Source organism: Pteronotus mesoamericanus, unplaced genomic scaffold (assembly GCF_021234165.1).
Source record: "Pteronotus mesoamericanus isolate MK-2021 breed Mesoamerican mustached bat unplaced genomic scaffold, CSHL_Meso_final contig_164, whole genome shotgun sequence".
In the NCBI taxonomy this organism is placed as follows: Eukaryota; Metazoa; Chordata; class Mammalia; order Chiroptera; family Mormoopidae; genus Pteronotus; species Pteronotus mesoamericanus.
In genome coordinates this window covers 7,933,321-7,955,592 of record NW_026555065.1, presented here as the reverse complement: position 1 = coordinate 7,955,592, position 22,272 = coordinate 7,933,321, and the positions used below count along the sequence as shown (strand labels likewise).

General features: G+C 33.7%; 1 protein-coding gene across 1 annotated transcript in view; it reads right to left on the bottom strand.

Annotated features, from left to right (window-relative positions):
• The window catches only part of ICE2 (interactor of little elongation complex ELL subunit 2), a 61,899-nt gene that overhangs the window by 24,524 nt on the left and 15,103 nt on the right, over nt 1–22,272 (bottom strand). The window contains exons 7-12 of the mRNA XM_054565339.1: nt 13,149–13,286; nt 12,395–12,511; nt 11,977–12,136; nt 10,832–11,013; nt 2,751–3,729; nt 1,865–2,040 (exon numbers count right to left, since the gene is read on the bottom strand). Of these exons, the coding sequence (XP_054421314.1) occupies nt 1,865–2,040; nt 2,751–3,729; nt 10,832–11,013; nt 11,977–12,136; nt 12,395–12,511; nt 13,149–13,286 (1,752 nt within the window). The remainder of the gene's footprint in view (nt 1–1,864; nt 2,041–2,750; nt 3,730–10,831; nt 11,014–11,976; nt 12,137–12,394; nt 12,512–13,148; nt 13,287–22,272) is intronic.

Below are 22,272 nucleotides of genomic sequence, written 5' to 3'. Positions count from 1 at the left end.
GTCTTTAACAGAAATTCAGGAATTAAGTAACTACCCAAAACATCCCTAGGGTATTCTCACTTAAGCAACGCTAGCCATCAGTACTTTCACTTGTAAGTTGGTAAATCAACACGAAGTGGTATGGGCTCTGCACAGGGTAGTGAAAGAAATAAGGTTATCCCACAAATAAATCAGATAGTGAGTAAGGATTAAAGATATAAGACCTTGAGCCCTGGTGGCTCAGTTGGTTGGAACATCATCCCAAATACCAAAAGGTTACAGGTTCAATCCCTGGTCAGGGCACCTAATAGGTTGCAGGTATGATTCCAGGTTGGGGTGCATATGGGAGGCAACCAAATCAAGAAATCTCAAATCAAGAAATATATTCTCAGGTAAGGATGTAAATAAAGAAATAAATAACACCTTGAAAATATAATCTACAGCACTGACACTCTGTGTATTCAAGATGTTTATGCTATGGCCATTAAGTTGATCACAGTTAAAGATAGATGAGACAGGAAAAATTAGCAAATAAAGTAAAATCATTTAATAGAGAATACTGGTATTTATCTAGGAAGAGACTGATATCAAATGAATAGTCTTTGTACCCTTGACTTTCTCTTACTAAAAAACAAACAAACAAACAAACAAACAAAAAAAACTCCCCCATACATTTAATTCAAAACCATTTGGTTTCTAAAATTTCAAGTTTGAAGTAGTGATGAAAACCAAATTATGGGTTAGGAATTTTATAAAGTGGTCATTGAAGGTCCTTATTGGGTGGTAGGTTAGACATTAATGCTTTCAAAAATATATACTATGACATATGTACAGAAAAGAAAAAAATTCTTAAGAAAAAATTAGAGACTTCATTATTTCTTACATAATCAATTATAATCTAGAAGCTACTCTTTATTTACCAGAATTCAGTGGTCACACACACACACACACACACACCAAACTAATCTGGAATATAATTTCAGATATCAAATACAGAAAACTGCAGAAAGAGCCAATTCAGCAAACTGTAGCAACACCTTTTTTAAAAAAGATTTTATTTACTTATTTTCAGAGAAAGGGGAATATACTTATGCTCTAAAGGAGGATATAAAAAGAAGAAAAAACATGGTATATATTGTATTTACATTTAATAAATATATATATTTTAAAGATTTTATTTATTTTCAGAGAGAGGGGAGGGAGTAAGAGAGGAAGAGAAGCATCGATGTACGAGAGATACATCAATCAGTTGCCTCTCGCATGACCCCCAGCTGGGGACCTGGCCCACAACCCAGGCATGTGCCTTGATTAGGGATCAAACTGGTGACCTTTGGGTTTGCAGGCTGGCACTCAATCCACTGAGTCACACCAGATAGGGCAAAAACTTTTTTAATTAAGGAAAATACTTATATCGAACCTCTAAGAAACAAGGGAAAAAGAGAGAATGACATTTGGTCTCCTAATAATTCTGGGAAGACTTTTGAAATGTTTGTGAAAACCTACGTTTCACAATTTGGACTTCTAAAGTGAGTGAAGAAGATCCCTGAAGTAAGAGAGAAAGTGGGTAATATGTCATCATAGAAATCCAAAATGACAGAGAAAGCAGGAACACATGGGCCTGTCTAGGTCAAATCTATGATGGTGTAATTTTCCACAAAGTTTGTTATTTCATGCAAGAACACTATCAGCATTCATGACTATTATATTTAACTAAACACTTTTCCTCACTGAAAATCTTTTCAGTATTTTACTAAAATTTCAGCCTGGAAAAACTACTAGTAGAGCGATCAGCAACTTAAATTAAACTTCATAACAATGCCATGTTAAATATTTGTTGATTATCAACTTAGGCTAGTACACCGTAACTCCGCAAGTAACAACTTACTCTTCTGATTTTCTTCCTTTTTTTAGAACGTGGTCTGGTCTCTATCCTCTGGACACTGCATCGTACAAGTAACAGCAGGTCTTGCAGGCTAAATAACTTGTACACAAAATTTCCTTCCTGAGGAGCTACATATTCTGATGTATCTTCAACATAGTCCTGAAGTTCATATGGCAATCCTTTAAAAATAATTATATTTCTCAGTTTTATTTGGAAATACATTAGTTATTTATCTAGCATAATTCAAGATAAAATAATTCAATGATCTACTTTTAAATTTCTATCAACTTTAACTTTCTATTTCATCTGAGTTGACCATCACACTATTACCACTTGTTTACTTTTACTGGAACTGCAGCAAGAACTGAAATCGAAGCTTTAAGGTTCTTTCTTTTAACTACCTTAACTATCCCCAAAGTATAAATTAGTGACAACATATGAAGCGAGAAGAAAAAAAGAGTTTAAAGAAATGTTTTTCCTAATCTAGGCAGAGCTGAAGTGAAGCTTTGTATATATTTTACAAAATGAGAAAGTACAAAACACCAAGAATAAATACATTTTTGATTAATAAATGTGTATGATTATTTTTGATGCACTTCCCATTCATCAGTTTGGCAAACAACATTACCTAAAGCTTAGTGGTTACTGCACATGTGGGATAAACATAGGTTGCAAAATCCATACAACTTTGGGTATGTATTTTGAGAGAAAGTTTGGAAGCTAAAATACTCATCAGTATGTTTAAAAAATGAAATATGAATGACTATATAAAGATTAGAAAACAGGTTATAAGAAAGAGAAAGTGAGGGAATGAGGGTGGAAAAAAACGAAGGACAAGGAATAAGCAAAACAGTCAATATAAAGTTTTTTTTGGTAAGTATTTACTTACGTCCTTTTGGCTTCTGAAACGCAGAAGGCCATGAAGTTTTTGGCCAACTAGAGGCATCTGAAGGGGCAGAGGGTTGTTCGGAAACAGGAGGCTGTTTAGAATTTTCTGTATTCATTAAGGGCAATTCAGGTATTTTTCTGGAAATTGGCTTTAAGAGTTCATCTTGCATTTTTAAAATTTCCCCAACTGGATCAAATTTTTTGTATACTCGTTTGATAGGTTTTTTTAAAACACAGGAGTCTTCAGGACTACAAGCAGCATTAGTCTGGTTTCCTGAGGAAGAATTTGGGCTGGTTGGCTTAGAACTTAAATTAGAACCCCCATCAACTGTTTTTCCATTGCTATTCTTTTGACACTCTGTATCAATGATTAAACAGTCTTCATCTGTGTCACTATTGCAAAGCATCACATCTTCAGTTTTTGCTGCTTCTGATGTAACAGTCTTTTCCTTTGAATTGTCTGTGTTCTCTAGAACATTTAGTCTTTCATCAGCATACACAGTATCAGTAACCATGTCATTTTTATTAGAGGTTTCATTTTCTGCAGAACTTTCTAATTGCAAGGCATCAGATGTTTTCAAGACACCATCTTGCGTCTTGTCAGAATTATCCGATGCCTTCTCACCACATGGTACAAATCCTTCATCATCTTTATTTTTACACTCTTCAGGGCCACCATCCACACCAGTCACCAGCTGTTTCTCCTTTTGCAACTGTTCCATTAGAATCTGAGATAAACTTCTAGAGTGAGCAGAAATGTCCACTGGCGCAGTTGGTGCCGCAGGTGTGGCTGCCACACTGGGGGCTATGGGAGTGTTAGGCATGTTGGGTACCGTGGAAGTGCTTACTGGACTTGGTGACTTTGATGGTTTGCTGGTGGTTACTCCAAAAGTTTCAAGTTCTGTGACGTCATCATCAAAATCCAGATCCAGATTTTCAAGGGTCTCAATTTTTCGGCACTCATTAACTTCATTAGACATCTTAAGAAAGTATATTGGTAAACTATCAGCAAAAATTCCAGACCACAACTCATGTATCTCTTAATGCCCCTACTCCTCACATACAGAGTTCATGCTCTTTAAAAGCAGAAGTCTAATGGCTCTGAAAGGTCCTTGTTAAAAAATGACAATAAACTACTAGCAACTGATTTATTTAATCTTACATTCCCAGTGAAAGGTTGATGAAATGCAGACAAATTTGCCAAGCTGTAACAACTCAGGAAATGGGGGAATACTTGTGAACTATCACATCCCATGAGGAATTTCCACTAATCAAACAATAGAACCACAAAGAATATAGGAAGGAAGCAAATTTTCATTCACACCCATTCTACACACTCTTGTAGAGACACCTGGACTCAGCTGACAACAGAAAAGCCTCTTTGCCACTGAGAAGGGTCGCCAGCCTCTGCATCTGGTCCATCAATCAGTGACTTTCTACATCTACTCAGGGAAAACAAATCTCAGTAACAGGAGGAGAAATGGACAGGAAGTGATTCTAGGACACAAAGCCATTGAAGCTGTAGTTTTTCATGTACATTTTGGTAATAGAAGAGCTTTAATTTATTCAGGAATAAACTGTCCTCTCCCCAAAGCTACAACAGATTTCTCCTTAGTCTGGCATAGCATTTTAAACACATACCATGGAAATTTAGTTACAGGCCGGGCTATTAGCTTTGCAGCTTAGGATTTGAGAAAGAAATTGTCTGACAGCAATTAAGTAGTAAGATCAACCTGTGTAAGTTTTTTTTAATGTCTCTGAACCTTAATTTCTTCATCACTAAAATAGTGATGATAGGGTCATCTTCTTGGATTTGTCCTAAGGATTAAATGAGAAACTGTATATAGAAAGTTGCTTGATACAGTCTGTGGCCCAATAGTAGCTTCTCAGTAAATGGTAGCTCTTAAGTAAAATAAAAAGACGACTAGATTTAGTAAAAAAAAAAAAAAAAAAATTAAACTGTATGCTATTGACATAGGACATTCTTTCACAAAGATTAAAACATAAAACCACAGGGCATAACATCAAGAAGTAGAGACAGAATAGCAATATTAATAGTTAGACAAAACAGAATTCAACACAAAATGCATTAGACAGTAAAAGGAATCCTACGCTGAATAAAGAAGAAATCCATGATGAATAGATATGGTCTGGTCATGAATTGTAACATGCCAAACACATCAAAACAGGCAGTCAAAACTTAAAAATAAAAGGAAAATTTGACAGAAAAACTATTGTACTTGGCCAATGACACACTGTCTCTAAGTATGTAAAAATAGAAAGTATGAATGAGATTAAATGACTGAAAGAAATACATGTAAATGACTGAAAACATATACAGACTACGAAGATATACCTTTTCCCTCCCAAGAATCCAAGGGGCATTTCCAAAGATGGACTATAAATTTAATATTTAAAAAAAAATCAATACAGCACAAACCACTATTTGCTAAGGTCTTACTCTTTGTTTAGAAGTAAATAAAATGAGGCATCATTAAGAAAAATGTAAATAAACAAAATACCCAAGTCCTTAGAAATAAAAAAATACTCCAATTACTAAATGGATTAATAAGATAATAATGAAATACCTAAAAGCAAAAATTAGAACACTAGACATTAAAAATCAGAAGTATCATTCATAGCATTTGCAAGAAATAAGAAAATAATATAATCATAATAAATTTCATAAATATAAAACCAAAATTTAATGAATTGAGAAAGAATTCTCACTCCCAACAGAATTTAGATAAAATGAAAAATATCATTTATCTGTAAATAGTATGCATCTCTAAATATTGTGTAGCTATAAAAGGATTCTTCGATAAAATATATCATTAATTATATTAATAAAAGTTAATAATTTCTAATGTTATAAAATATCAAGTCAAATGTAAAATTTCCCAGTGTGATGTCTTTTTACAATTGTTTATTGGAATCCGTATCCAATTTTGGATACATCTCTTAATTTTGTCAAATGACTCTTCCCATACTCTGCCAACTTCCTCACCAGCTAGATATTTGTAGAAGAAACCAGATTAATTATCCTGTAAACATTTCAACATTTTGGATTTTAAGTTCTGCATCCCTGAGATATCATTTAACACGTTCTTATATCCTTGGAATTTCCTATTAAAATGATCTAGTAACTTGATCAGATTCAGGTACAAATTTTTAACCTGAATATGTTATTTGTGGCACTTTGTGCCCCCACTTCAATCAGGAGGTTAATGATGTCTGGTTATCTTTCTTCTTGTGATATTACAATTGATTTGTTGGTTCATCAAGTTTCATCAACTTAATCTATCCATTATAAAATTCCTCATTGATCTCCTAATGATTTTAGCAGCTATTGATGAGGATCATTGCCTAGATTCACTATTTCATTAGCAGCTACAAAATGATGATAGTCATATTTTCTCATTACCCTGAAATATAGTTTGTACTGGAAAGGCAAGACAAATACTTGATTTTTTTAAATCAGTTGTCAGAATAATGACTTCAAGTACTAGCATTCTCTGAAAGTGACTAGTACTTTTTGTGAAGTATCATTATAAATTCAAGGATTTTTAACATATTTCCTATGTTTCAATCCACTGTAGTCATCCTTTATCATGGTCAAACTGACACATCTCTGGCCAATAGGAAACCCTTCAAGTTGGCTCTCACATCTTTTTGATATGATTCTAGTATTATTATAGGGCTTTTACTTAACGTCTTTGATTGGCATTTGTATCTCTTACACTGAAATTCTTAGTTCTTAATATAAACATAATTACTTATTTGCTTTATCAAGCTATCTAATGTATTCAAAATAAAAATAGAAGTATCATTAATAACAATATGACTACTAAATGCTGTTTAAGATTTTTCAGCAATTCTTTCTGAACTTAGTAGATAAATCCTTAGGGATGTACAGTCAAATTACCAAGTTTCTAATCACTTAAACTAATTCTTCTCTGACTGGTTAAACCACTAACTTAGTATAGAGTGGATTCATTTGTTTTATTTCAGCTTTGATTGGCTTTTTTTTAACATTTTAAAATTTATTTTATAGACATGTAAAATATTTATATGGCTTAAAGTTAATACTATAAAGGATATTCAGAGAAATCCAGGTGCTAATCCTGCCTCCTCTACTTTGTTCCATCCCTCCTCCAATTAACCATTTTCATTAGTTTTAAGTTTATTCTTCATTGTGTGAATTTTCTTTTAAAATGTATGCAAATGTGTGTGTGTGTGTGTGTGTGTGTATGTGTGTGTGTGTGTATACAGACTGGGACAAAATTTTCACAGTTGTTCGTATTGAAAATAATAATTAATAAATAGTAATACTAGAATAAACTGTTTCACATACTCACAAATGTAAACCTACTTTTGCTCCATCCTGTTTCTTACCTCCTTAAATAAAAAGCAGCCTATTACATGACCTGTTCTCTTCTTTGCCTTTTTCTCTTAACAATATATCTTGGATGTCACTGTATAGCTGAATATCTAGAATTTCCTCATTCTTTTTAATAGCTGCTTATTATGATATTGAGAATGTACCCTTTATTTAATCAATACCCTAGTAAGGGACATGGGAATTGCTTACAATCTTTTACTACTGCAAACAGCACTGCAACGAATACCTTGCACATACATTTTGTTCTTTTTCTGGTGTACTTCTGAGCTACACTTCTAAAGTTGAGATTTCTAGAATGAACAGTGTTCACATTTTGTGGGTATATCTTGACTAGAAATGTTACAGCAATTGTTTCTTTTTCCTCTAATACCATTGTAAAAATTTTCATCAACAATCTTCTTCTGTTCTTCATGTTTAAATGAGGGGCTATCCTGCTCCTATGAGGGAACCATCGTATGTGGGGATGTGCCAGGACAGCTTTCTTAGCTTCATGGCTCTAAGCTCATACTTCACTGTTACCACAAAGTATGCATACATGCAGCTTTGTGGGTATGTGTGTGAATCTTGAGTATATTCTGACATCTGGTTCCTCTATTCCTCTCTCCTACAGTCATCTGAAAACTTTTCTTTACCTTTAATGTCCTTGTTCTGGTCAATATGGATTCTACTACTGGTAATTTTCCCTGAGTGAAGGCTTTTGTCTTGGAAGGGACTTTAGCTGGTTAGCTTCTAGAGTTCTTAGGGCCCAGGTCCCCTCACAAATCTCTTAACTGCTTGAGTGTCCCTGCAATCACTTAAAATTAGAGCCTATATGCATTATTTTCACTTTTGTTATTCTTCATTCCTCCTTCCATCTGGGATTATTTTCCTTGTGCCTGAAGACTATCCCTTAGAGGGGGTCTACTGGTAGCAAAATCAATTTTTAATGAAAAAAAAAGTTTTAATTTGGTTAGAAAATTTTAGTAAATGGATTTTCTTCTTCTTAGCACAATACAACATTCCAATGTCTTCTGGCTTCCATTGTTGTTGTTGAGAAGTTATTTGCCTGTCTAACTCTCAGTCATTTTGTTTCTCTGATGGCTTTTAAGAGTTTTTTCTCTGTCTCCAAGTAATGATTTGGTCCCAATGTCTCTCTTATACCATTTATCTGGGTGCAACTACACATGTTAGACATTCTCACTATATCCTCTTTTTGTTGTCTGTGTTACATTGTAGATAGTCTTTTCAGACCATCTTTCAGTTTACTGCTTATTTTTTCAGCTTTATCTAATGTGCTTAAATGACCCCATTTACAGAACTCTTAACTGTATTTACTGTATTTGTTTTAAAATTTTTATTTAGTTCTTTTTCAAATCTGTTATTAGCTTTTAAAAGTTTCCAGTTCCTCACTGAAATTTTCAAGCATTAATATCCTTGAATGCTGTATAATTAAACAGAGTTGGCTAATAGCTTTTGATGGATAATTTTAAGATCCATTTATGTGAGACTGTTCCTTTGGTCATTGTTTCTGATGGCTCTACCTTATAGTATCTATCTGGTCTCGTTCTGTTTCTAGTTATCTATATTTTAAAAAGTTATTTTTTAGACCTGGCTGGGTGGCTCAGTTGGTTGCAGCATCATCCCTTTCACCACAAGGCTGTGGGTTTGATTCTTGGTTAGGGCACATGCCTGTGTTGCCAGTTCAATCTCCTGTCAGGGCGTGTGCAGGAGGCAACTGATAGATGCTTCTCTTCTATCAGTGTTTCTCTCTCTCTCTTTTCCCCCATCCTCTCCCTCAAAAATCAATATAAACATGTCCTCAGTTGAGGAGTAAAAAAAGAGCTAAAAAATTATGCTATATTATTAAAAGTAATTCGCAGAAACAAGTCGAAGCTCAAAATGGTATGTTCCTCTAAGAATTGTTTTCATTTGCTTTTGCTACATATCTAGAGACAGTAGTAATCTAAGGGCATCTGAAAATCCAAGTTCAAGGCTTGAAAACTCAAGCTACAACCTCTGAGAAAGCTGATTTGTTTCTGGTTCACCTTTCTTTTGGGGTGTGGCCCTGCAGGGTCCAAGCCTTGATGAAAAACTGTACTGTGACTTTTGTGTCCCTACTCCGCTGATGCTGCCAAAACCACAGCTCATTTTCTGCAGCCCCTTCAGAACTGGCCAATACCATCCAGGGCAAAAAATAAACCAAACCAAACAAAAACAAAACAAAAAACCACTAAGTGACAGCCTTACCTTCCTGAGTTCTGGTTTTCTCTGATACCTCAGCCCTGCAATTCCTCACTATCTTGTTAGGTCTTTGATGATTTTAAGAAAGAATTTTTTTATTTTGTTCAGTTTTTTTTAGTTGTCAGCAGTAATGGGAAAGATCCAAATAATGTGGTCTTCCATTAAAGAAAGGAGTTACTCTGTCAGTTTTCATCCCTTTTAATCTACTTCATATTTTTTCATAATACTTGTTACCTCCTGACCTTCACCTCACATTAATATAAATTTTAGGTAGATTTAAAAATGTGAAACAAAAAATTTAAGAACAGCTGGAAATGTTCTATGACATATACGTTATAAAAATATTAAAAGACAAATGGAAAACAGAAAAAATATGTATATAAACAAATATAAAAGACAAAAGACCAATATCCTTAAAACAGTATGTGCTCTTAGGCAGTAATAAAAAAAGTTCTTCTGTTTTATTTTCTAATTTTGTTTTGTTTTTTCTCTCACTTTATTCATGTCTCTGTTCGGATTTCCTGTCTTTGGGAAAGCCTTCTTGATGATGAATCTCAAATATTCCCATTTCTATCTCTTTTCCCTTAACCGACTCTGTTTTTCTGCATAGCATTTATTACTACCTGCTTTCTTTGCTATTGTTTTAATTATCTGTGCCCTCTGCCACTGATTTAAGCTCCAGAAGAAAAGACACTTTATTTTTATTCACTGCTGCATCCTCAGTGCATAGAACAGTATTACTCAATAAAGAGCTGTGGAACAAATGAAGAAAGTTTGGTATAAACAAAATGTCTTACTTTTATAATCATGGAAAAATACTTTAAAATACACAAAATAATAAAAGCTACTATTTATGGAGTGCCATGCAGTGTTCTAAGTGCTTTACATGTATTAATTCATTTAATTCCAAATAACCCATGAGTTAGATGATATCATGATACCCATTTTACAGACAAGCATCGCAGACACAAAGAGGTTATGTAGCTCACTTAAGGTCACACAGCTGCTAAGTATACTGAAAAGGATTAACAATCTGGCCAAGTATGTTTTGTACCAATGAAATTCATCTGTTCCTTTTCATACTTAAAAAAAATTTAAATGTAAATAAGAATAATTAAATAAAACTTCACCACAATTACTGCCATCACTGATTGATCTTTTAGTACATATGCACTAAAGACTGTGCTCAGCATTTTACATGTGATATTACACTTGATGCTTACAACAATCTTGTGAGGTAGGTATTATCTTTTTTTTTTTTAAAGGAGAAAAAAACTGAGGCTAAGGGAAGTTAAATTAGTTGCCAAAAGGCTAGCTTGACCTGGGGTCCAATTTTAAGTTTCAAATAAAGCCTACATTTTTATCTACAGGTTTAGAGACCTGCAATAAAACTTTAAGCTTCAACAGAATAAATGAATACATTCCCTTAAGAAAAAAAACAACCAAAAAACATTACATACATCCATTTCAGGTATATAATCTTCTGGTTTGTCCATAAATACTGCAGAGACTGGAACAGATGTATTTTTGGACATCATGAATTTTAATGGAACTTCATGGAAGATTTGATTTCTCTCTCTCATTGTCATTTTCTTTTGGGGAAGTGGTGAATTAATATAAATTACTTTAACTGGTTTTGAACCTTAAAACAGAAACAGAAGAGGATGATTAGTTTCTAGTAGTTATATTTAAGGAAAAAAATACCAGGATGTATGACAGAAGGATCACTAAACAAAGAGACATAGAATAAGAAAGTGGTAGCACAAGTCCCGTATATTTGCCACCCTTGAACTAGAAAATCTTTAAAGTCCCTTAGAGATCTGAGGACCAGAGAATCTGACTGGCAAGAAAAATATGTTTTCTTTCTAAGAATTTTTTAAAAAGGATTTCTGCTTTTATTGTTACACTTTTACCATCATTAATACTCAGTTCTTATAGGGTTATGCTTTCAAACAGTGATAAAATTTTTACCACAGAGAATGCATTACATTTAACTCTAATTTGTAGTTTTGTTTCATTAGACACAGTCCTTAATATATTAAAATTATGTTGATACATGTAACAGTAATAGTTCTGGAAGATAAAAAAATTATTAAATATGAATCAAAATAGAAAAGGAATAATGTTTTGTACAGAGGACTTTACACGCAGATATAATTTTATTATCAATAGACAGACTAACCTATGCTCATAAGTATAGACCTATTTGAATTCTGAATTCCAATAGCAGACAAGTAAATAAGTCCTGGAAACTCACCCATTTGAGATTGCCCAATAAAGTATTGTATTCCTTTCATTTCATTGAAAGATAAAGAATCTGACCATCGCATGAATTTTTAATCACACTAAACCATAATTATTACTCTAATACCTCTTAGCCCTAACAGGAATACAGGTTCTATACATCTAATTTATCTATGAGTGTCAATTCTATGGTAGCACTATCTATTTAAAAAGTTCTATTGAATGTAAATGTCAAACTTACATCCTCCTTAAATCAAAACTTGTATTTTTGTATTTGACAACTGACTATAATTAGACCACTGAAATAGAACCATTACAACTCCCTCTGCTGAGAGCATTAGCTGACATGGAAATCACAAACCTGCAACAGGTATTACTTGAATAGACACTGGAATTTCCCACTGTTCCTTGTAGTCTGGTCCATGATTATTTAATAAGGCAAATAATGATTGACTAGTTAGAGCTATCTGAGGGTGGTATCTTGAAACAAGCTTCTCTGCATTTGGATCTTTACTAATATCCTGAAAAACAACATTAGACTTGTTACTTCATTATATTTATTGGAAATTTCTTTTTGTAAATTAATTTATTGTATTTTTTTCCATTACCATTTAATCCACTTGTCCCCCCTTCCCCTACCACCCCTTGGAAATTTCTTTAATGAAGTAATAAAAAGAAGTAAGAAAGTCATGAAGGGGACTTCAGAATAATCAGATGATATGTACTTTATTAGGTACAGAAGATTACTTATAAAGATCCGAAACCACCTTCATACTTACGTAATGCATAGCTGTAGCTGTTTCTTCTGGTGTCTCAATGGTAGATGTATTATCTTTTGAGAGCTGCAACTTTGCAGGCATTGAGGGAAATACTGTTTTCACATATTTCACACTACCCTAAATAAGAAAAAAAATAAATGTTTACTGAAAAAATCTCGATGTATTTTTTCCTAAGTATCTTTTCATCGTAAGAAACTTTGAAGTTAAAATTCTTCATTCTACTAAATGAAAATGTAAAATTTAGAGCCTTCTTAAGTCAAGGCTTTCATGTTTTTGCTTGACAACCACTATGTATATATATTATATGTATATATATATTTTATACAAGCATATATATAAAAAGGGTCAAAGACAAGGGTGCCATAGAATTTTCCCTGCCACTTTACATTTTAACCTCTCATATTATGAAGTACAAATTATCATAGGGTATAGTAGAAACTCTAAACTATCCTCTTACCACACTTCCAGTATGATTGGGTGTAAAATTCCTTTAAAAAAAAAAAAAGACTTCTTGCTTACATTCAGTAACATTAAGATGGGTACTAAAAAAAGAAAATCAAGAAATAAAGTGGGTAGTGACATTTTTAAAAACATCAAGTACTGGAATCCACAAAAAAAGGGACACATTTATATTGTATATTTTAAACGTGGTATCACATTATTGTTCAAAATTTATACACAAATGTTGTCTATGTTAAATAGAGATGACATTTTGAACAAGAATAAGTATATACTTTGATATGGCAAACCTTACCAATGCAAGGAGAGTTTTTTCTAACTTTAGTCCCATCTCTATTCTGAATGGGAAGAATCCCATTAAGCTGGTGACTTCATGGAGAGTATAGAATTCTGGATACTTTTTCACTTGGTCAGTGCATGCTCTTAAAATTTTCTAGAAAAGAAAAACCAGGAGAAAATCATTTGTATTGTACTTCTTTAATAACCTAACAAAAATAATTTAGTTACACGTTACTATATAATCATTCATTTCAAATATAGCTTCATTTCATTAATCAAACTTCTAACAATCCAGGTATACTGTATATTCTTCACTTGATATAATCTCTTATTTTTCATAATAATCCTTTTTAGCCTACTTTCTTAAAATACTGATACTTAATAATACTAAAATTAGCAACTGTATTAAAATTTAAAATTAAATATAAGACATCATATTTTCTATGCTATTTAAGAAACTGTCAAGGAAATAAAGCCACATGAAATTTCAAAACACTTTACTGCCGTAAAAGCAGTTATATGCATAATTAGGAATAAATAAATTTACTATCCTAAAAAGACTGCCAAGCTCAAAAATTAATGCAGTTATCTTACACATCATTCTAATCTACAATCTAAAAAAAAAAAAGAAATGTAACCAATTCAAACATGAAATATTTTTCTTCTCTCCAAACCATTTTCAAAATATTAATAACTTACCAGGAAATGTAATCAGGAAGGAAATAAAACTCACAGCTTTACCCAATACATGTCACTTGTGATAACATGTAGATAACTCAAAGGAGCACGACAGTTTTGAGTGGGGATGGGCTTCTAATTTTTAAAATATAAACACGTTATCCTCTAAGGTAAGTATTTATTCTTCTTAATGAACCTAATCTGAACCTTTTAGAATGTATTTTTATATCACAAAAGCCCTCGGTAATAAGCATGTCTTTATACTATATGTGTATGTCCTTTCCCTTCAGACATTTATAAAAATCTGTCAAGTAACAAATCAGTAACTTTACTACAGTATATCTTTTCATCTATACTCTCATATCCCCATCTTCTCTTAATTCTCATCCAGCTATCTTTCACGTTTTCCTTTTCCGTCCGTGCATTTCAATACTGTCCTTAATATTTAATTAAGAATACTACTTGCCACTAAGGCAGGTGCAGGTTAACATGGAAAAGTTTGTCTTTTTTTAAACTCTAGTCCACTGTAAACTCAGATCAGTATATTTTTGTTCTTCACTGATAACATTAGTTAACTTTCACCCCTAACATTCCTGTCCTATGGCAGTTATTGTGAGAATCTGAACATGCAAAGGAAAGCAGATGTAAGAACATACATGACATAGAGACTATTCTGGTTAGATTTTTACTAGCACATCTTTCTTGGTAAAAGTGCTGGATGTCACAGTGCTTTTATCTGAGTTTTCCTTAATTCAGTAATTATGGCAAGAAAAAGAGTCAGAGGAAAGAAATCTAAGACAATTTTACACTTATACTCAATAGATTATGTATTATTAAAGGTATTTCACAACTGGCAGGTATTAAGCAACTAAAAGAACATTATTTGATATACTTAATCGAAAACGTTCTTTAACTAGTAATTTATTTGTCTTTGAAAAACAGCCGAGAGTGAACACAGAAGGTTAAGAGATTCAGGCTGTTCCCCATCATTCACTCCCTGAATGTTACTTAACCCTCAAAATAACTTTGAAGTTAAATACACCAAAACCACATGCACGCACACAATACAGATCTATCATTACAAAGAAAGGTGAAAATGTCTACCTCCTTAAATTTTATTTTTGGGCCAGAAAAAAAAAATGGTATCATACATGTATTTTCTTTAAATGAAAATTTTTGTGAGGTGACAATGGTTAATAACATCATGTAAGTTTTGGGTGTGCAATTCTATAATGCGCAACATCTGGGTATCGCACTGTGCGCCCACCACCCAGAGTCTAGTCTACTACTTCTAGGCTAGTCTACTTCTGTCACCATATATTTGAATTCCTTTATCTTCTTCTTTTTTCCTCTACCCCGTTCCTCTCTGGTAACCTCCATAATGTTGTTTGTATTTATGAGTTTGTTGTTTTCTGTTTTATATCCCACATGTGAGTAAAACTATATAATTCCTGTCCCCTTCCATCTGGCTTATTTCACTTAGCTTGATACTCTCAAGATCCATTCACGTTGTTCCCAAGAGCAGTATTTCATCACTTTTTATGACTAAGTAGTATTGCATTGTATATTCAGATCATGTATGTTTCAAACTCAAAAGTTTAGTAGATACTACTTCTGGTAGTATTCTTGAGTAGGTATCTTGAACAGCGCTCCTATCCAAATAAAACTAGATCCTAGATAAACTACAACTAACAATTTTTATGCACTGCTGGGCTTGGTAAAAAGCAAGGAGAATCTCCAAGGACCATAAATAAGTAAAATTAAAACACTTAGAGTGAGGAGAAGCAGGAGTAGTGATCAGTAAGAAAACCCATAAAAGGTGAGGTGGCTTGAGGGCAAATGCCTCAACCAGTTCTAAGATCAGGAAGAGAGCTGAACATGAGCCTAGTATGTTTAATCCTTGAAAGACAAAGAGCTGAACAGATATTTGTATATCCATGTTCATAGCAACATTATTCACAACAGCCAAGAGGTAAAAGCAACTGAAGTGTCTAACAATGAATGAAGAGATAAATAAAATGTTTATACATGTACAATGGAATATTCATTTAGCCTTAAAAATGAAGGAAATTCAGACCCATGTCCAACACAGATAATTCTTAAAGGTATTATACTAAGTGAAACAAGGCAGTCACAAAAAGATAAATACTGTTAAGATTCCATTCATATGGGGGCACCTAGACAAATTCACAAAGTATTGTAGATTGGTGGTTGCCATGAGCTAGGAGAAGGGGAGAATTAGGAGTTATTTTTTAATAGGTGAGACAATAAGAAATACACATTTGGGCCGTGGCTGGGTCCTGAGCAGTGGTGTCCCATACACCAAAGGGCTGTGGGCTGGATTCCAGTTAGGGCACACACCTAAGTTGTGGGTTTGATACCCAGTGTTTCTCTCACATTGATAGTTTTTCTCTCTCTCCCTTCCTGTCTCTCTAAAAAATCAATAAACATATCCTTGGGTGAGGGTTTAAAAAAGTAAGAAAGATACATTTGGTCTTTGCTACTAGTTTCTGATACACAGCTTCTGAAACCTGTACCATTTCCTGAGTGGTAAGAATGTTTTTTTTTTTATGTGAATGAGATGACTGGTGGCCCCTAAATAGCTACTGAATTTCCTTCCTTTTTAAGGTTGCCAGAAAGACCAAGGCATGATTAGAGGGCTGGAACTTTTGGTCCTACTCCTGACCTCCAGGGAGGGAAGTTAGTCACTAACAGTCAATGATAATCAATCATGGCAACAAAGTGAAACACCTATAACAAACTCTAAATGATGGGGTTCAGAGAGCTTCCAGGGGAACACACAGAGATGCTGGAAGGGTGGGTGGTGTGCCCGGAGAGGGCACGAAAGCTCTGTGCCCCTTGCCCCATACCTTGTCCTATACATCTCTCTCCCATTGGGCCATTCCTGAGTTGCATCCTTTATAATAAAGTATAAACAGTACTTTCTCGAATTTAGTAAGTCATTCTAGCAAAACCACTGAATCAGAGAAGGGTTCATGGGAACCCTAGGCTTACTTACTATCTGGAAAGTTGGAGAATTGGTTGGTGTGGGGAAACCTCACCCCCAATCCCCAACAAATTTGGTGTCAGAGTGTTGAATAGAAACAGCTCAGAAATGGGTATAAAGTCTCAGTTTTACAAGATAAAGAGTTCTGGACATTGGCTGCACAACAATATGAATGTATTTAATATAACTGAACTTGACACTTAAAAATGGTTAAGATGGTAAAATTTCTATTATGAGTATTAAAAATTTTTTTAAAGGAGGGAAATTCTGACACTATGATCAAACCTTGACATTATGCTAAGCGAAACAAGCCAATCACAAAAGGATACTGTATATGAGGTACTTAGAGAAATCAAATTCATACAGCTATAAAGAAAAATCATGGTTGCCAGGGGCTGGGGGAGGGGGAAATAATGACATTATTTAATGAGTACAGAGTTTCAGTTTGGGAGGATAAAGTTCTGGAGATGGATGGCAGAAATACGCACACAAGAGTGTGAATATATTTAATGCCATGTAACTGTCCTTACAAATGGTCAAAATGGTAAATTGTTTTGCAGTTTACTTACTTATTTAGGGAGGGGACGGGAAGGAGAAAGAAAGGGCGCAAAACATTGATGTGGGAGAGAAACATCAATCAGTTGCCTCTTGTTCGTACTCTAGTCTGGGAAGGAACCCACAACTGAGGCATGTGCCCTGACTGGGAATTGAACCAGCAACCTCTGGCTTTGCAGGACGATACCCAACCAACTGAGCTGCACTGGTCAAGGCTGTTATGTATATTTTACCACAAAAGGAAAGAGAGAAAGAGGAGGGGGGTGGGGGGGGAGAGAGAGAGAGAGAGAACCTGAAGAAAAACTGAGGTCTAAACTCAGTACTTGGGAATCCCAGAACAACAGAGTTGAGAAAAAGGAGAATAATTTAAAATGGCTGGGAATTGTCTAGAACTGAAGGATATGAACTCACTAAAGGGTGATATGATAACGCAAATGTTAATAATAAAAGCATTAACACTCATGGAGTCTTTATCACACTCCAGATCCTATGCTAATACTTTACATGATATATCTCATTTAATCTTCAGGCTAACCAATGAGGGGGACAGCACTTTTTTAATAATGAAATTTAATGTGTTCCTAAAAAAAGAAAAGAAAAGCAACAAAATGAACCAAGTAGCATTGAAAAAAAACATCACATTGCAATGAGACTGTCAAAACCACCAAAAATAAAGAACGGTTAAAGAGAAAAGACAGATTTCCTAAAAGAAATGACTTTAAACTGATAACACTTTTTAAAAGCAATAACATGAGCCAGAAAAAGTAGAATTTTATTTTCAAATCTTAAGAAATACAACAAACTGTCAACTTACAAGTATGTGTAGAAAAATTTTTTTTATTTTTCACTAGAATGAAAGCAAAATAAAAGTATTTCCAGATTAAAAAAAAGAATTGCTTATCACCAAGACACAGTCATCAAAGGAACATGTAGAATATACAGCATTTCAGGAATAATGAAGAGGATTTCAGATTGTAGATTTGAGAAATAAATGAAGACAAAAAAATTAGATAAACTGAACATTGTATAAAATAGTAATATAAGTAGGTCCTGAAAAGAGACAGCATTAAAACAACAGTATTAGTTATGAGGATGTGACCAAAGTCAAAATGCTCGGTGGTCTTTATATGTATATAGCTTAATAGAACAGAAGAGTTAAGGAATTGACCCACATATCACAGGTAACAAGGTAATTCAATGAAAGGAAAAATTCATGGTAAAAATTTAAAATTAGCCACTAAAAGAAAAAGAAAACAATGTATAAATGCCAAATCAACAGAGAGGAGAAAGGGAAGGGGGGGAGGGGAAGTCAATTCCTTTAAAAGAAGTAACAAGTTTAGAAAAAGTAAGACAAGTAAAAATCACAAGCAAGTCCATATACATCAGTTATTATAATAAATGTAAATGAATGAACTTTCTAATTAAAAGACAACTGATGATCAGATTTTATTTAAAAAAGAATAAAAGACAATCTAAACACTATTTTGAGATATTTGTAAAATACGAGTGCTATAGGTTCAAAGCAATCCCAAGGAGAATCCTACCTAGCTTTTTTGTAGAAATGGACAAGCTAATACCAAAATTTACATGGAAATGCAAAGGACAGATAAGAGCCAAAACAATTCAAAAAAAGAACAAAGTTGCAGGACTTCCACTACATGGTTTCAAAACTTACCACAAGACCAGGACGTGTTGGCATAAAGTCGCATATACAGATTAATGGAATAGAATCAGAAAACTGACGCACACTTCCACGGTGACAAGGCAATTCAACAAAGAAAAAAATAGCTTTTTCAACCAATAGTTTTAGACAGAATTTCTCAACATTGGCACTATTGATATTGTAGACCAGATAATTTTTTATGGCTGTCCTGTACATTGTAGGATACTTAGCAACATCCTTGGCTCTACTCACTAGATGCCAGAAGTACTCCTTTCTCACTTGGGATGACCAAAAATGTCTCCAGAACTCTGCTGGGAGGCAAAAATCACTCTTAGTTGAAAATCACTACTCTAGAACTAGATATCCACATGACAGAAAAATGAACTTTGATCCAAACCTCACTTCTTGTACAAAAAATAACTTGAAGTGAACAAAGACATTCACATAAGAGTTAAAACCATAAAACTTCAAGATCAGGGTTTCTCAGCATAACCATTATTAACATTTTGGACTGGGTAATTTTTTGCTGCGGGGATGTTGTGTGTATTGTAGAATTTTTAGCGGTGTCCCTGGCCTCTAGTCAGTAGATACCAGTATCAATCTTTCAGTTGTGACAACCAATTATGTCTCTGCACAATGACAAAGTCTTGGGGGTGGGGAGGATGTGACAGGGTAAAAGAGTAAAAGTGACCCCAGAAGAGAATCACTTGGGGTCAGCAAATATTTCCACACAAGAACACATGAAAGCACCAACCATAAACATTTTGAAAAATTAAACTTCATTAAGATTAAAATTGTGTGTTTTTTTGAGAAATTGTGTTAAAAAATTTAAAAGCATGTCACAAACTGGGAGAAAACTATATATAATGGAATTGTATTCAGAATGTACAAAGAACGTTGAAGACTCAAAAATAAAGTCAGCAAAAAATTTTAACATTTTTACAAAACATATACAAAGCCAATAAGCACTTAAAAATGTTCAAATATCACTGCTTACCAGAGAAATACAAATTAACATCATAATAAGACACTGCTACATACCAATTAGGTTGGCTAAAATTAAAAAAGATTAACAATATCAAGTGTTGATAAAAGTAAACTGGCGCTCATATATTGCTAGTGAGAGGATTATATCTACTATGAAAAACAGTTTGGCAGTTTCTAATAAAATGTAACCACATTTGCCCTGACTGGTGTGGCTTGATGGGTTGAGCAACGTTCCATAAACCCATGGGTTGCCGGTTCGATTTCTGGTCAGCGCCCATGCCTGGTTTGTGAGCTGGGTCCCTAGTTACAGACATGAGAGAGGCAACCAATTGGTGTTTCTCTCCCTCTCTTTCGCCCTCCCCTATCTCAAAAAATAAATAAACAAAAATTTAAAAAATTTTAAAATATTCAATAAAATAAAATGTAACGTTTGTCATATGACTTAGTAGTTCTTTACCCAAGAAAAATGAAAACATATGTCCCCCCAAAAACCCTGTACAAGAATGTTCACAGTAGCTTTATTCACAATTGCCCCAAATTGGAAATAACACGAATGCCCATCAACAGTTGAACTGTAAACCACTTTTTGTGTAAAAAATATAATAAAACAAAAAGGAAGAAGTTACGGATACTTGTATCATGTGGATGAATATCGAAAAACAAACAAACAAAAAAACACTGAGTGAAAAAATGCCAGACACAAAAGAGTACCCATTGTGTGTGATTCAATTTTCATGAAACTCTAGAAAAGGCAAATCTAATCCATGGTGAGAGAAAGCATATTGGTGGTTTCGTGAGGCCACGGATAGGAAGAGGCACAGAGATCTTTCCAGGTAATGGAAGTATTTCATATCTAGATTGTGGTCAGGGTTATATGGGTGTATGCATTTGTTAAAACTCACGGATATGCACTTAAAATGGATACTTACATGCAAATTATACCTCAGTAAAATCAATTAAAAATTAAATGTGGATTAAAATGGAGATTATTTAGTAGTAACGCTACAAATGTAGTACAAACACAATACAAACGTAATACAATACAAATGAATTATGAACTTTTAAAAAAAGTAGAGAGTAGGGAGAACATACAAAAAAATTTTTCAAACTGTTTTCAGTACTCCTGTGGCTTGGTAGTATTAGTATTGTGATTCTGAAGCTGCTGCGAGTGTATTACAGGGTAAATCAAATGAGACACGTGACATTTTTCCTTTAGATATATATCCTCTAGCCCCACCTACCCAGGAGCAGTGAGCATCCCTAGTGCCCAGGCTGCTGTCTTGAAATACCATTCCCCACTTAAAAACACAATACAACAAATAAACAAAAAACAACAAAAACAAGGGCTCTGGAAAATGGCTGATTCTAGGGTTGGAGAGAAAATGTCTGAAATGAGCCTCAAAGACTACAAGAGAGACCCACAAGGACTCAAAAGTCAATATGCAGAGCCTGTCAACTGACCAAAGTTGGTATTGAGCTTCAAAAAGATATTTGTAGTGGACTAGAACCCACTAAATATGTTTAATTCTAATATTTAATAATATTTAAAAAACAAAACACTGATCATCATTGGAGAGTAAGAAGGAACATAATAATTTTTTCAAAACTGGTATATAAAGGGAAAGACTCTATCTTTTTTTCCCCTGCTACATACAGTGCGAAACCGAAGAGGAGATAAGGGAAAACATATCTTAATAAAATTAGTCTAACTAATAAATAAAAATAAAGCAATTAGAATCTACAATTTTGCAAACTCCAGTGAATGAATGGATCTAGGCATTGAACATCACCAAAAAGAAACAACAGGATATTATATGTCACCTAATTAAAGAATACACCACCAATTATGTGTTCAAGCTCTTTGGCAAGACTAATTCTAATCAAGCTTCTGGATCCCACTGACAATTTGTAAGAAATATAGAAAAAAATGAACATGTTGAACATTATCAGGAATATGCAATCCAAATCTATACTGTGGGAAATTCATAGGTCAAATGACTCAGGTTCTTTAAAAGATAAAGTTTCAGAAAAAGAAAGGGATGGAAGAGGAACTTATATATTAAAAGAAGCTTTTATCAAATAAAAGAAAAAAAAATTCCAACATAGTATACAACCTATAAAATTTTTGTACTTAAACAAACAAAGAACTCCCACATATAACTAAAAGATGGGAAATCCAGAATAAAGTACAAAACTGGAACAGTCAACTCACAAGAAATGAGCACTATTCATAAGAAAAGATGTACAGTC